This window comes from Apteryx rowi, unplaced genomic scaffold, assembly GCF_003343035.1.
Source record: "Apteryx rowi isolate R43461 unplaced genomic scaffold, aptRow1 scaffold_289, whole genome shotgun sequence".
In the NCBI taxonomy this organism is placed as follows: domain Eukaryota; kingdom Metazoa; phylum Chordata; class Aves; order Apterygiformes; family Apterygidae; genus Apteryx; species Apteryx rowi.
The window spans coordinates 589,205-603,796 of NW_020449296.1; the positions used below are offsets into that span (position 1 = coordinate 589,205).

The 14,592-nt window shown below is 65.5% G+C and overlaps 1 protein-coding gene across 1 annotated transcript; it reads right to left on the minus strand.

Annotated features, from left to right (window-relative positions):
- Positions 1-1,176: 1,176 nt before the first annotated feature.
- On the minus strand, positions 1,177-5,692 carry PHF24 (PHD finger protein 24). The gene is made up of 7 exons (XM_026069220.1): positions 5,324-5,692; positions 4,249-4,434; positions 3,043-3,121; positions 2,253-2,455; positions 1,788-1,957; positions 1,395-1,496; positions 1,177-1,189 (listed from the first exon to the last, which is right to left on the minus strand). The coding sequence occupies exons 1-7, from the start codon at positions 5,690-5,692 to the stop codon at positions 1,177-1,179; spliced, it is 1,122 nt and encodes a 373-aa protein (XP_025925005.1).
- Between the last annotated feature and the right edge of the window lie 8,900 nt (positions 5,693-14,592).

The window sequence follows — 14,592 nt, forward strand, 5'->3', positions numbered from 1 at the left end:
ACACCAGGGTGTCCCCACAGCAGGGTCGGGGGCATCCCGGGGCATCCCCCACCCCACACACCGGGGCATCCCTGCAGCGGGGTCGGGGGCATCCCAGGATGTCCCCATCCCACACACCAGGGCGTCCCCACAGCAGGGTCGGGGGCATCCCGGGGCGCCCCCCACCCCACACATCGGGGCGTCCCCGCAGCGGGGTTGGGGCATCCCGGGGCATCCCCCACCCCACACACCAGGGCGTCCCCACAGCAGGATCGGGGGCATCCTGGGGAGTCCCCCACCCCACACACCGGGGCGTCCCCGCAGCGGGGTTGGGGGCATCCCGGGGCATCCCCCACCCCACACACCGGGGCATCCCTGCAGCGGGGTCGGGGGCATCCCGGGATGTCCCCATCCCACACACCAGGGCGTCCCCACAGCAGGGTCAGGGGCATCCCGGGGCGTCCCCCACCCCACACACCGGGGCGTCCCCGCAGCGGGGTTGGGGGCATCCCGGGGTGTCCCCCACCCCACACACCGGGGCGTCCCCGCAGCGCGGCTGGGGTGGCCCCTGTGCCCGAGGTCCCGGGGCTGTGGGGTCGCTCCTTGCCCCTCACCAGAGGGGCCCAGGAGGCAGCAGCTCTGCTTTCCCGCAGCCAAGCAGAGACCAGGATGCTCAGGGGCTGCCCTCACTCAAGCCTCCATCAGCCAATCAGAGACCAGAACACTCTGGGGCTGCCCCCCCACTCTGACCTCCCTCATCCAATCAGAGCCCAGTACCTGCAGGGCCCCACCCTGTGCAGGCCTCTCTCAGCCAATCCAAAGCGAGCTGGGGGCGGGGACATCACAGCTGCCTCCCCGCCAGCCAATGGGCAGCCGGTGTCTTGCCGGCAGGTGTCAGGGCGTGGTGCGGGGTTGGTGGGTGGGACGAGGGGGSCTGTCTCCCCCTCAGCCAATGGGGACACGGGGCAGGTCGCCGTGGCAACAGGAGCAGGCGGGAAGGGGCGGAGGGAGGAGGGGCGGCCCCACCAGCCAAGATGGCGCCGTGGCGGCGGCATGCATGGCCGCCTCGCCGGGGCGGCGCTATGCCGGCGGCTTCAGGTGGACGGCGGCGCTGTTGGGGCGGGCGGCCAGGATGTAGGCGACGTTCTCCCGCAGGAAGGAGGGCCAGTCGACGGGCCTGCGGGGCCGGCCGCGGTGTCAGTGACCGCCGCTGGCCCCGCCGCCCCCCAGCTCGCCCCGTGCCGCCCCCCAGCCACCCCCCACCCCGTTCCGCCTGGAAAACGGGGGCATCCTCCCCTCCGCCCCGGGCTGAACGTGCGGGGGAGAGGCAGGTCGCTGGCGGGGTGCGTGGCCCGCCGTGATGCCGGGCCCTGCCCGCGCCCCGCAGCCCCAGGGTGCCCCATAGCCAGCCTCACCTGGCCTCCTCCTGCTCTGTGGCCAGCAGGGTCTTCTCCTGGCTCTTGCTGCTGCCGCTGCTGGCGGGGCTGCTCTCGGACATGGGTCCTACATGGCTGATGCTGCAGGGAAGAGCGGGGCYGGTGCTCTTTGTGGGCAGAGGGAACCCCGTTGTGGCAATGCACCCACCCAAACAGCCAGAGGAGGAGGAGGAGACACCATGGGGAGACTTAAAGGTGGAGAAGGGGCACCTATTCCCATGCTGAGCCCTTGTGAGGATGCTGGAGCTCTGCTGGCCCCTTTCCAGCAAGGGGGACCCACAAAAGCAGCTGTGGAGCTGCATTTCTGAGCTTCACTGGGCTGTGACGCCCCTGTGGGTCTCTGTCTGCTTACCTGACGTTGTGTCTCCTTACCTGACGTTGCAGGATGGCRTTTCCTTTTGGTTGTGCTTCCGGAACCAGGCGTGCTGGGCCTTGTGGCACTCRCTCTCCCCAATGAAGCCGTCGCTGTCCTGGTCGAGGGCCAGGAAGGCTGTGCGCGCCCGCTCCCGCTCCTTGGCYGTCAGCAGCCGCAGCAGGGAGTTCTGGGGGACGGAGGGGGAAAGGGGAGCGCTCGTGCCAAGGCAGAGGGCCTGGGCATGGGGAACCTCCCGCTGACCGCAGGGTAGCTCCAGCCCCACCAGTACCCAAGCTGTTCACCTTCTCATGCCCCAGCTAGAGAAAGCCACCACCAGCCATGTGGCTGGGGGACCCGTCCGATGGGTCATGAGCCTGCTGCCGGATCAAGATCGACTTGCAATCAATACCTGTGAGCAACCAGCTCCTTTCTGGTCCCTTGGTAGGGAGCCAGCCCCCAACCCCTGCGTGCTGTCACAGTACCTGCGGCCGGAGTTTCTGCAGCAGCTGGATGGACTCGTGGGAGAGGAAGTCTGGCCACTCGACGTGCCCCTTCTTGTCGGGGTCCAGGGCAGAGAACTGCAGGGCAGCCCGCTCCTCCTGGGCCTCTCCCATGGGCCTCTCGAACTGCTGCTTGTGCACCAGGTGCTTGTAGTGCAGGAAGTCATCCAGAGTCAGGCAGGTCTCTGCAGGACCAAGCCAGGTGCCTCTCAGTGTGCTGCGTGATGCCCCGGGACTGGGACCTGCCCCCCCAAACTGCCCTGCCTTCTGGAGAGCCTCCTGTGGATCTCGGCAGTTGGAGAGTGAGCATCACCCGCACCTGGGGAGACCCCAGTGATGGAGCTCTAAGCACTTCTGAGAGGAAGGATGGGGAGAGCGGCTCTTGGGGGGTCTGAAGCTGCCCCATGCCTGGCCTGAAGCTGRGACATGAAGCAGGGTGGTTCTCAGAGGCCTGGCAGCTCGAGGCATCCCTTCCACCAGCCTCAAAGTGATGGGGGGAGCTTCTCTCCTCTTGCCTTTCTCCAGGTCCCTGGGAGCACCACGCACACTCCCACTCCCCCCATCTCCCTCCTTCCCCTTCCCTCCTTCCCTGCTTCCTCTAGCGCTAATGGGGGACCCCACAGGTCGCCATCTTTAGCAGAGCTTTTACCTTCTGCCAGTCAGGGGAGCAGCAACACCTCCACCCTGGAGCGGCAGTGCCCAGCCCGGGGACCGGGACTGCATAAGGGGAGAGCAAGGGCTCAGCCCATCCCGCCATGGGGAGGATCCGCACCTGGAATGATCTTGCACTGCCGCAAGGTCTCCATCAGGCTGTACATCTCTTCCTCTGTCAGCAGGAGATTGAGGTTGTCCTGGGGCAGGGAAGGGAAGTTGTGGGAGAAATGCATGGGAAGGCATTAGCACCCAGCCTTCCCGCAGCACCAGGACATGGGGGCACTGCTTCAACCCTGCTGGAGCAGTGTTGCCCCGAGCCTCTCTGGTTCTCCCCTGTGCCCAGGTTGCCCCATGAGCTTGTCGCCAATGTGCAAGGGTAGCCRTCCCCTTTCCATGCATGTGGGTGGATGAACTGGGGCTTTATGTGGGCACATGGCTGTACCCACACACGTTTGAACACATGTGGATGTGGGCATGCACAGAGGCACAGTACGCTGTGTCAGGGTGTGTGTTTCGAAGGTGAAGCACAGTGCCCCAGGACAGGTAGCAGCAGCTGAGTCACAGAATGGGTTTCTGGGCATCCAAGCCTGGGAAGGGAGAGCTGCCTGCAGGGATGGGTGCTTGGGTGTAGCACCGTGAGGCAGCACCCTGGGTTTTGCATCACACCATCAGACTTTGGGTATGGTTCCAGCTCTGCCACGGCTCCTTGCATGCCCAGTGGCATGTCCCATGGTGCCACCATGCCCTGGTGGCATGTTGGTGCAGTTGGAGGAAGAGAGGCTCAGGGGAGGGGGTGGGGGGCTCTGCACCCCAAGCAGTGGAGATATGAGGTCAATCCCCAGGGGGCTGCCTGCAGTGAGGTGTTGGTGGGGGGACATGTTCTAGTGGTCTCTCTGAGTTCCTGAACAACCTGGAGGCAGATGGAGGTGTTCCCTGGGGGGAGATTTGGCCTGAAAGCTGCTGGCTGGAGCTGCTTGAAACTCTCCATTGCTTTCCCTGAACAGAAGGTTTCCCTGCCTCCCCATGGCCTCTTGCCAAGGTGCTGCGGGGCTGACTGCAGGTGAGGGTGCCAGGGTGGGAAGGTGGCAAAGGGTCAGTGTCCCCTATCCTCTGGCAGCTCCCTGTCGGGCCAAAACGGGCTGCAGGAGGAGTCAGGGAGCAGCAGGTGCCCCATCATCCTGGACCAGGCCATGATTTGGGACCCTGCTTGTGTCTGCTCTGGGCATACCTCCCCAGGGAGCAGCCACTGCTCCCAGCGCAGCCTCCGTGCCCTGCCCTGCACCCACAGAGCAGAAGCCCTGCACCCCCTGCCCCAGGCACTCACACAGTAGTAGCAGCTCCAGCCCGTCTCAGTGTGCGCAGTTTCYGTCACCTCCACGGCGCTGTCGTTCTGCAGGTAGCCCATGCGGCGCAGGCAGCCGTCGTGGTACACCCGGCTGCAGATGCGGCAGGGGAAGAGACTCTCGGCTGTCCACACCTCACAGATCTCACACATCTCATCATTGAGGACCTGGGGAGCAGTGGGCAGCTCTGTCTCAGTACCATTGGGATGCTCAGAGAGGCAGTGTGGGCAGAGGGACTGACTTCTCAGTGTGGGGGGGTTCAGGGCACTGTGGAGCAGTGCTTTTCAGGTGGAGATGGGTGCAGGGGTGCAGGGTCAGCAAGGCGACTTGCTGGCTGGGTAAGTTTGGAGGGAGCTGGATGGGCAGGAATGGATGGACGGATGGGTGGGTAGGGCTGGCTGGGCTGTGGGATTGTAGGTTGGAGAACATTCAGGGTTGTAGGTGTGGATGGATGGGCTGTGGGGTTGTAGGTTGGCTGGAGTGCTGGCCTGTTGTGGGTGGATGAATGAATGGATGGGTAGGGCTGTAGGTGTGGTGGGGCAGGCAGAGTTGTAGGTGTGGAGGGGTGGGTAGGGTTGTAGGCTGGCTAGGCTGTAGGGCTGTGTGGATGAACCCATAGATCAGATGCTCCTTCCCTCTTCCCCGAAGCTGCAGCCATCTGTGCCCAGCAGTGACCCCTCCTCTCTCCTCCCCTCCTGGGCACCCCAGGGTCCCTCCAGGGCATATCTGACGAGGGCTAAACCCCAGTTGCACCCTCCTCCCTGAACGGCATCTCCTGCCCTCCCAGCTGCCTGGTCCTGCCCCCAGAGAGGGAGCACTCCTGCCTCCCAGGCCCTGCCCTGCTGAGCCATCTCTGTGCCAGCCGAGCCTGGCCATGCTGCACCACTCAGAGGAGCTTCCCTGTGCCTAGGCAGGCTGCCACTGCCCAGCGGGCTCCAGGGATGCTTGCAGATCCCCTGGGCTGCCGTGTCTGCTCTCCCCCGCACATGTCCACCCTGGCCTTGTCCCTCTTGCCCCATCTCTGTGCTCCAGATGGAGCTGGCACTGGGTGCTCGCCTGCTCCCGTTGCTCCAGGCTGATGTCCAGCGGCTCGTCATCATGCAGCTCCCGCGTGGGCCGAATGAAGGCAGGTGGCGTGAACCTGTTGGCCCGGTCGAATTCCTCTGGCTCCACTCCCCGGCCGTCCCGCAGCCGTTCCCATGCTGCCTTGCTGGTGCTGCTCTCCTCCGGCTGGGAGGGCCCTGCAGGTGCCTCGTCCTCTCCCTCTTGCACTGTCTGCTCCAGTGTCCCCCGGCGCGTACCCTCGGCCTCTGCCCGTTGCCGCGTCGATGGTTGATCYCGCAGCCCGTCTTTAAAGGCTGACACCGCCAAGCTGACCTTCTGCACCTTCTCCACCGTCTGCCGCCTTGACATCAGCACCCCCATGGCTCTGCGAGGAGGAGGAAGGAGTCAGCTGCTAATGCCTTGGGGTGCAGCGCTGATCCCCGCTCCTGTAGCACTGAGCTGTGTCCCCGGCCCAGAAAGTGTGTTACAGCCATATGGGGAGCAGCTCAGGGCAGGGAGAAACAGTGGGTCCATGGCAGGCTCATGTAATGGAATGACCCACAGGTGTATGAGAAGTTGTAGGGGGGTGGCACTGAACCCACGGGGAGACCTGGCCGTGGAGGGACTGAATGTTTTGCAGGAGGAGATAGCAAACAGGGAGCAGGTTTGGGGCACCCTGCCTAYGCCATCTTTGCTCTGGAGACTCCAGCTCAACAAGAAACACTCCCAGTGTCCTGGCCCCTGCTTTAACCCTGCCCCTCTGCTTGCATCCCCTTTTTACCCTGGAGGAACACCTCTTTGGGCAACCAGGGGTGAGAAACAGGGGCCCGTCCTCACAACAGCTCTGCCCAGGGCCAGAGTGTACATGGGCTGGCACTGGTGGTCTCTTACCCTCCCCAAATCTCTCCTCGCTCCCTAGTCTCTCTCTTCCTCACAAGCTTGTGTGTGTGTGTGTGTGTGTGTGTGAGTTGCTGCTCTGACTGCTAGGCATCCTGTATCCATTGCTGAAACGTGGGTTGGGGCTGGCTTGTAGCAAGGAGCCAGGTGGGGAGGCTGCACCAGCCGTAGGGGAGCTGTGAAGATGCTGGGGTGGAAGAGGAGCAGTGCATGGGCCTGGGGGTGTCTGAGGGAATAGAAGGGGCCTTTGGGTGCAGGGCTGAGATGTATTTGGGGTAAAACAGGGAGGGCAACGGCAGCAGCAATAGCAGGTTGGGCTGTGTCTCAATGCAGGTGGGCATGATCCTGGGCTGGAGAAGGGCTGAAGCTGGACAGAAGGGTTTGCTCTCCAGTGATGGGGGGCACAGCATCACCCTGTTTGTGTCCCAGCACTGTCCCATGCCCATCTGAGGTTGCTTTGTGGAAGATGCTGCAGCCAAGAGGAGCTCCCAGCCCATGCCCAGGGGCAAGTGGGTGGCATTCGGTAACCATGCAAGAGAGGACATGACAGCAGTGATCTCCTGGCCTCTCCAGCCTGGCCAGTGTGCTGAGGCGGGGAAGTCCCCAGGTAGGGGGATAATTAGCAGCACACGTGCGCACGCTGGGATTTCATGGCTGCAGGACTACGCAGCGCTGCAGGCACTGCTCTGGCAGGGAGCCTCGGCACGGTAATTACAGCTGCCCCACATCAGCGACGCCGAGCAGAGTGTGCTGGCAGGCAGCAGCCCGCAGGCCTTCAGTCATCCCTAAGCCAGCTGACTCGGGAGTCTTAATGGCCAGCAATGGCTGTTGTGAGTTTGCTGCCTTCTGGATGGGCAAACACAGCCCCGCGCAGCGCCCACGCACGCAAATGTCCAAAACACATGGAAACACACAGACACACTGGCTTCCCCACGCACCGAAATGGCCACRTAACACACAGCGGCCCCGGCACCTGTTTGCAGACGCGCAGCCGCACGCTCGCGCTCTCTCGCCTGGTTGCCCCCTGCGTTAACATCTTGCCGCCCGTCCTCCGTGCACAGATGCTGCCTCTATTCACGTGCACACACACAAACACACAAACACATGCGCATGCAAACCCAAACACTGCCGCGAACACACGCATGCGACTTCCCAGCCCCCCGCGCAGGGTGCCATCTGCACACAGATTCGCACACGTGGAGCCGGGCGCGCAACACGTGTGCCCCATCCTGTGCGCAGCGGGGTACATACATGTACGTGTGCACCCAGAGAGTTGGGCCACAGGGCTCGGCGCACGCCCCTGCGGCAGTGACGCTTGTGCACGTGTCTCGGCGGCATKCACACGCAGGCAGGGACATTTGTGCCTCCGTGGGCACCCGTTGACTCCTGCGCCTGGTTCGGGAGGTGCCTGGCATGCTGTGGCTGCCCAGGCTTTGCAAAGGTGGGAGCGGGGAAGAGCCAGGAGGCACGTGTACGAGCCACAGCGCCAGCATCTCTGCAGCTGTGCTGGTGGGAGAAGAAGACGCCCTGGGTGTCTCTGCCTCCTTGCAGTGCCAGCCACCCCCCTGCCCAGGCTGCTCAGGACCCCAGCGGGCTGCGGGCAGGATTGGCTCTTGCTCAGGGCAGTGTTGCAAACCACCAAGCCGGGGGTGCAGCAGGGAGAACCTCCTGGCGCTGCCTTTGCAGGTCCCTGTGTCACCAAGGGCCCCCAGCCATGCCAAGTGTGCCCACACACATGCCCCACGGTCCGGCCCCACCGGCACTGAGCAGCCCGTGTTCGCAGTGTGGACGTGCTGCTGCCCAGTGCCCTTGCTGGAAGAGCCCGGCCCGTCTCCGTGTCTCCAGGCCCTGCTGACTGTCCTCCCCCAAGGCTGCCCTGAGTACGTCCTGCTACAGGCAGTGCCGTCACCAGCTGCTGTGTGCTCTGCGTTGAGTCTAGAGGCCTTTGCACTCCTGTCACAGCTTGTGCCTGTTCTCAGCTCTGCTGGCCTCCCTTGCCCTGTTAGTGCTGCACAGAGGAGCAGTTCCTGCTCCTCTGCCGGCACCCTYGCAGCCCTCTTTGCCCCCTCCTTATGGCCTTGGCATGGAAATCCCCCACATCTAGGGGCTGCAAGGCCTCACCTGGATCTCCCTCTCCATYGCCCCAGCCAGACCTTGCTGCCTTGCCACAGGGCCGAGGCTCCCCAGATATCCCCGAACCTGCCCTGCTCTCTCCAGGCCGCGCCAGCCTCCCCTTCCTCCATGCCCTGGCTGGCCTGTTTGCCATGCCTGGGGGGGGGGGACATCACCCCCCATGCAGAGCCCGGTGCCACTCAGGACTCCTGGGTCCTGCCGCTGGCCCCCCTGTGAGAGTCCGGGGGTCCCAGGCAGCAGCAGTGCCAAGCCAGAGGCACGGGGAGAGCAGGCACCGTAGCCCGGATACCTGCCGTCTGTGCATTGGCCGCATCCTGCCAGCCGCCGCGGCCAAGCAGCTCCTGCGTCCCCAAGCGTCCCTGGGGAAGGTGTCGCCGTTGCTATTTGTGGCCACCCTCCCTGGCGCCTGGCTCTGGCGTGGTGGCAGTCCGGGATCCGGTGCCACCACCCAGCTCACCTTGGCATAAGGCGCCATGGCCTCGACCTTGTTGCCTGCTGCAAACACGGCGCCTATTTTTAGGTCGGCCCTGTCAAGGAGCTACATCTGGGCACGGGCTCCAAACCCCTGGGTCCGCTGAGCCCTGCCAGCGCAGGGGGCTGTCGCAGCAGGTCCAGGACATCTTCTCACCACCCTGGCCTTGCCCTCCCTTCCCTTCCCCTGGGTGCACCCCTGCCTCCGTTCCCCCCGGGCAGCACCACTTCCCCCTGCTCTTCTGATGGGGAAATGCTCCTCTTTGCTTCAGCCCTGGAGCAAAACAGGGAGCCGAAAAGCACTTAGCCTGCTTCATCATCCCAGCACTAATGGACTCCGCTTTCCCAGCCCCCAGGAGCTCTCTGCATGGGGAAACCGAGGCACGGAGGCACCCCGGGAGGAAAGTCTGGGGCTGTGGGAGTGGGGGAGGCATCCTGCCTTGGTGGGGGGAAACAGGGGCGCCAGCAGGATGGGGCCGGTGCCGGCAAGGCGGGGCGCACCCCTGGCACCCCCGGGGCCCGACGACGCTCTGTCCCGGCTGCCAAGCCCGGTGGCAGGCGCCCGCACGGGGAAGGACAAGGATTTCTGTCATGGACGGAGGAGGCTTCACACCTGCACTCGCTGGGAAAAGGAGATGGAGGGGAATGCCAGCTCGGCTTGGCTCGGCTTGGCTCAGCTCAGCTCGGCTCGGCTCGGCTCGGCTCGGCTCGGCTTGGCTCAGCTCGGCTCAGCTCGGCTCGGCTCGGCTCGGCTCGGCTCGGCTCAGCTCGAGCCGCAGCGCGGTGCATTGTTCCCCTCCGGACGCGGGGCCGGCTGGCGGCGTGTGCGGCTCGGCTCAGCTCGGCTCGGCTCAGCTCAGCTCGGCTCGGCTCGGCTCAGCTCACCTGGGACCTTCCCTGGCACTCAGCTCCTGCAAGACTGGAAAATCAGCTGGGGCATCCAGACCGCGGGAGGACAGGGACCGCCGCGCTGGGAAGCGGGGAGGCGCGGGGCGCGCGCGGGGCTCCTGCAGCTTCGTTTGGGCATGGGGCGCTACGGGGCGTCACGTTTGGGGGGCCGGGCGCGAGGGCGGCAGAGGGTGCGGGGCRGCGCAGGTGGGCAGGCGGCGGTGCAGCGGGGAGCGCGGGGTGGGTGTTGTGGAGGCTGGGATCGCGGGCTACCTGCGTCGCGGCACGGCTGCGGGTGCGGGGGGACGTGTTACGGCGCGGCGGGGACCGCGGGGTGCGGATGTTGTGGCGGCTGCGCGTGCCGGGGGGGCGGGGTGGGGGGGGGGGGGGGGTGTTGCAGCGGCTGTGGGTGCAGCGTGCATGGGTTACGGCAGCTGGGAGCGTGGGGTGGGTGTTGCAGCGGCTGGGAGCGTGGGGTGGGTGTGTTATGCTTTGGCTGTGGGTGCAGGGCTGTGCTTTGGCTGCGAGTGCAGGCGGGTGTCACGGCCTGGCTGGGTGTGCAGGGTGGGTTGTTGCAGCGGCTGTGGGTGCAGGGCAGGCGGTTGTGGTGGCTGTGGGTGCAGGGTGGGTTGTTGCAGCAGCTGTGGGTGCAGGGTGTGTTGCGGTGGTGGTTATGGGTGCAGGGTAGTTTTTTGCAGCGGTTATGGGTGCAGGGCGGGTTGTTGCAGCAGCTGTGGGGGCAGTATGGTTGTTGTAGCTATGGGTGCAGGATGGGTGTGTTACGGAGGCCATGGGTTGTTGTAGCGCCAGGCAGCAACACAGCRAGCTCGTGGTGCAGCGTGGATGCCGGTGGGTCCAGAGGGCTGGCTGCTGCMCCCCTGCCTGCCCCACTGCTCAGCTGTGCCCGCCTGCCCCACAGCGCGTCCTCGGTGCGGAGCCAGGGGAGCAAAACGAGGGCAAATGGGTGCTTGGCCTAGTGCAAGCAGCGAGCTGGGTGCTGGCGCCCTTCTTGCCTGTCCTCGCGGGGCCGGAGCAGGACCCAGGCTGGCGGGGGGATGCGCCCATACCCCTGCCCCGCACTGGCTCTGCCTCCCCGCAGGACCGGCTCTCCGCCATCGCGGCATTTGCACCCCAGCCTGCGCCGGGGCAGCTGGGCACGGCCTCCTCAGCACGACCCACAGCCCGGCCCCGGGGGAGCACGTCCCCCTGCCGCGCGTGGGGTGGGGGACGGCTGCGGGAGGGCTGGGTGGCAGCGGGGCACGAGGGGGGCCGGGCGGTGGGTGTCAAGGTGGGTGTCCGGAGGGATGGGGGGGGGCACAGCAGGTGGGAAGGGTCGTATCCAGAGGGGATGCCCAGGGATCGTGCGGCACCGCCTTGCYCCCTCCCGCGGGCAGTGCCGGGTCCAGGGCGCTGCCGGGGCTGCCGCTGGGAGGTGACCCGGGTGCAGCAGGGGACGGGGGTCTGCTGCGGGCGGCACCCTCCCCGTCCTCTGCAGGGGCGCGGGAGTCCAGCGGGGGCCCGCGGGGTGTCTGCCACGTCCCCTCTCCCAGGGACCCCGAGCCGGTGGCTGCTCACCCGCCCGGCTCAGGCTGTCCGTCCTGCTGTGCCGTGGTGGATTTTATAGGTGTGTCGCGCGTTTCCGTCTCCCGGAGAGGGATGAAAATGCCATGACAGCAGCATCCCTTCCCCTGCAGCATGCACAGCTCCCGCCCAGCTCCCCGCTTCTCCCGTTTGTCTCCCTCCCCAGCACCCCGGGGAGGATCAGCAGCACCTTCCCACTCCGTCCACGTCCCCCAACCCGGGCACCCCATTTCAGGAGCCCGAGCCCCCCTCCCYGGCACCCCGGGGGTGGCGGGGTGACCCACCCGTGGGTGTCACGAAGTGCAGCCGACCCACCACATGYGCTGGGCAAAGAGCTCACGGCGGTGGAAAGCCACTTACCAGGGTCAGGGTCTGGCTCGGGAATGTGCGCCCTAGAGAGCTGCCTCCGCGCTGCCCATCGCAGCCGCGGCTCCCACGACCTCCTCTTCACCCGYGCTCACCGCATCCCCAGCCGCGCTCGGCGCCCCGCGTCCGAACCCCCTCGGGGCGATGGAGAGGCGAGGCCGGTACCCGGGGAGCCAGAGCCGCACTCTCGCCGCCGAAGGATGCAGGAGACGGCGAGATGCTGGGAGCGGATGCCTGTGTCTAGCGCGCGCACACACACACACACACACACACACACCACACACACGCACGCACGCACTCGCGCACACACGGGCGAAGCGGGGAGCTTGTGACTGGGGCTGAGCAGATGCAGCCTGGTTTGCTGTCCCTGTACCAATTGCTGCCTGAGCCGTGTTAAACAGCTCGCTGAGACGAAGCCTTTTTTTTTTTTAACCACTCTGACGTTGGCTGGGAGATACCAATAAAAGCTTTCCCTGCGTCTCCTCCCGGGGCTCGGCTGCCTTTCTCGGAGACAGCCTCAAGGACTGCCGAGCCGGGGCTGCCCCCGTGGAGGAGCAGGGCAGGCAAGGAGCCCCCCGCCACCCCGCGGGGTCTGCCCCGGCCGCGGCGCCCCGGCCGCAGGCTGCCTGCAGCCGCTTTAAYCCGCAGCCTGCCGGTCCTCGCGGAGCAGGATGCTCCCGGCTGAACACAGCAGCGCAGGGYACCCGGGGCAATGCAGCGCCAGGGGGTTCGGCTCTCCTGGGGCCGCCTTTGAATCCTAGCAGGTGTCACAAGTGGGTCAAGCCCAGCGTGGTCTTTTCTGCTGTGCTGCCCTGGCCCGTGCTGTGGGGCTGCAGCGGGGCTGGGGACCCCGCAGAGACACGCAGGAGGTGATGGGGCTGGAGGGGGGATGCTGGGCTGAAGAGGATGGGGCGATCTTCTGCCTCATGCCTGAGGTGCAGCCCTAAAGCACCTCTTCGCAGGTGGGATGCCCTTGCCAACATGCGGCCCTGGCTGCCCCGTGCTGGCCTGGCAGAGGTGGTCATTCAGCCCCACTGATGCCCTCCCGAGATAGGCACCGCTGGCCAAGGGGGCTGTGCTTTGCCGCTTCAGAGCTGGGGATGAGTCAGGGTGCAACCGAGCCCTCCCAGGAGCAGCTTGCACTCAGGCCTGGGATTAATGCTGAAGGTTGGAGCACCGAGCCTCCTGAGACCTGCCGGAGTTGAGCCTGGCCCCCCACCTCTTGGATTAGCTGCAGGCTGCCACCATACCTCCGTTACAGAGCCTTGCTGCTCCCCCGGATCTCAGCCACGAGGGTGCTGAGACTGTCTGCAACCCATGTCACCCACAAGCAAGGGGCTGCGAAGTATCAGACAGGATGTTGCAGCAGGACCTGAGCTAGTGCATAGCCCTCTTCCTCCCCTTTGGGTGGAGATGTGCAAAACCAGGGTCTAGGCAGAATTTGTCTGCTTTCAGCTTGCGGCTCTCAGTCCTGTCCTGCCTTGCTCTGTTCACCATGGGAGCCTTGCAGGGAGCCTTGCAGGGAGCCTCTGGCCCCGGGTGCCTCACTTTGCTGAATCTTTACCCCAGGATGCTTCCCTTCAGGGGGAGTGACGTGCTGCTTTATTCGGCCTGCTGACCCGGGTGGAGAGGTGCCGGAATGCACGTGCGGGGAGGGGGCTGGAGATGGGGGAGGTGAGCCATAAACTTGGCCAGAGACAAGCATCTCTGCAGACAAGTCCTGGCCCCAGAGGACCACGGAAAGGGGGAGGAGGTGGAGGAGGACTGTGCTGGGAGGCTGGGAGAGCTCTAAGTGCCTCTCCAGGGAGCATCCTGACCTGGCAGGCCTGTGGCTGAGTGCAGAGTTCCTGGAAAAGCAACGGCGCGGAGGAGCGCCAGCCCTGCCTGGCCAGCCCGCGGGTGCGTACGGCGCTGCGGCYGTGCTGGTGGTGGGGCAGGCTGTGCTGCCTGGGGCAGGAGGCTGGAGGGGAGCYGGTGCGTCCTCAGGGCCCCAGCATGTGGGTCTGCAGCGCTGCAGCCGAATGCCCTGGTCCAGGGGGTGCAAATGCACGATCCCGCTCTCCCCAAGGCAGCCAGGGCTGAAGCCTTTGGGGTTTGGGGGGTTTTGGGGGTCCCATTGCCATCTGCCCTGGTGCCAGCACCGCCTGGCAGACGCCTGGCAACCCGGCTGCCCTGTTGCAGCCCCGTTTGGGGCCTCCTGCTTGTTTGCGTAGTGATCGAGCGCAGCAGGGGAGGATGCGGCTGCCCTGGGCATCCTGGATGATGCATCCTGGATGGTGCTGGGAACAGCTCTGCCTCCTTCACGGAGGTCCTGCATGCTGGTCCTCCCTGAAATGCCCATCCCCAAGTGTGGGATGTGCAGGGCTGTCCCCGAGACCCCTCTGCTGGGTGAGGGGGAGCATGGAGGGAGCCTAGCCCTGTTCCCAGGCAGGCTAGATGCAGGGCAGCGGTGCGGAGGGACTACGGAGGGTGTAGGAAGGCAGTGTAGGACCCCTGGTGACTGAGGCACATGTGCGTGGGGTGCAGGATGCATTCGCGATGCTGGGTGGATGCTTGGGAGGGCAGGACCAGGGTGTGACAGTGGTGTGTGTGCCCAGGGCTCATGCACTGTGTCAAATGGAGCAGTCCCAGCTCCCGCCATCCCGCTGGGCTGTGCCGAGCTGCCCTGCCCAGCCTGAAAATGGTGCATGCCGCATCGCTGCAGAGGAGCGATGCAGCTGGCGTGCAAAGCTCGGCCCCTTTTCTGCAAGGAGCCTCCAGTAGCCTCCATCCCTTGCAGGGGCTTCGATCATACGTGGTGCTCTCGCACCCATAGGGAGAAAGAAGACCAGCTGGGCGCACTTYGGAGCGGGCACGAAGGCAAAAGGCTGGGAAAGCTCTGAGCGGAGCAGGCAGCGCCGGGCTGCCGGGGGAGGGCTGTAGGGGCGGAGGTGAGAGCTGAGCTG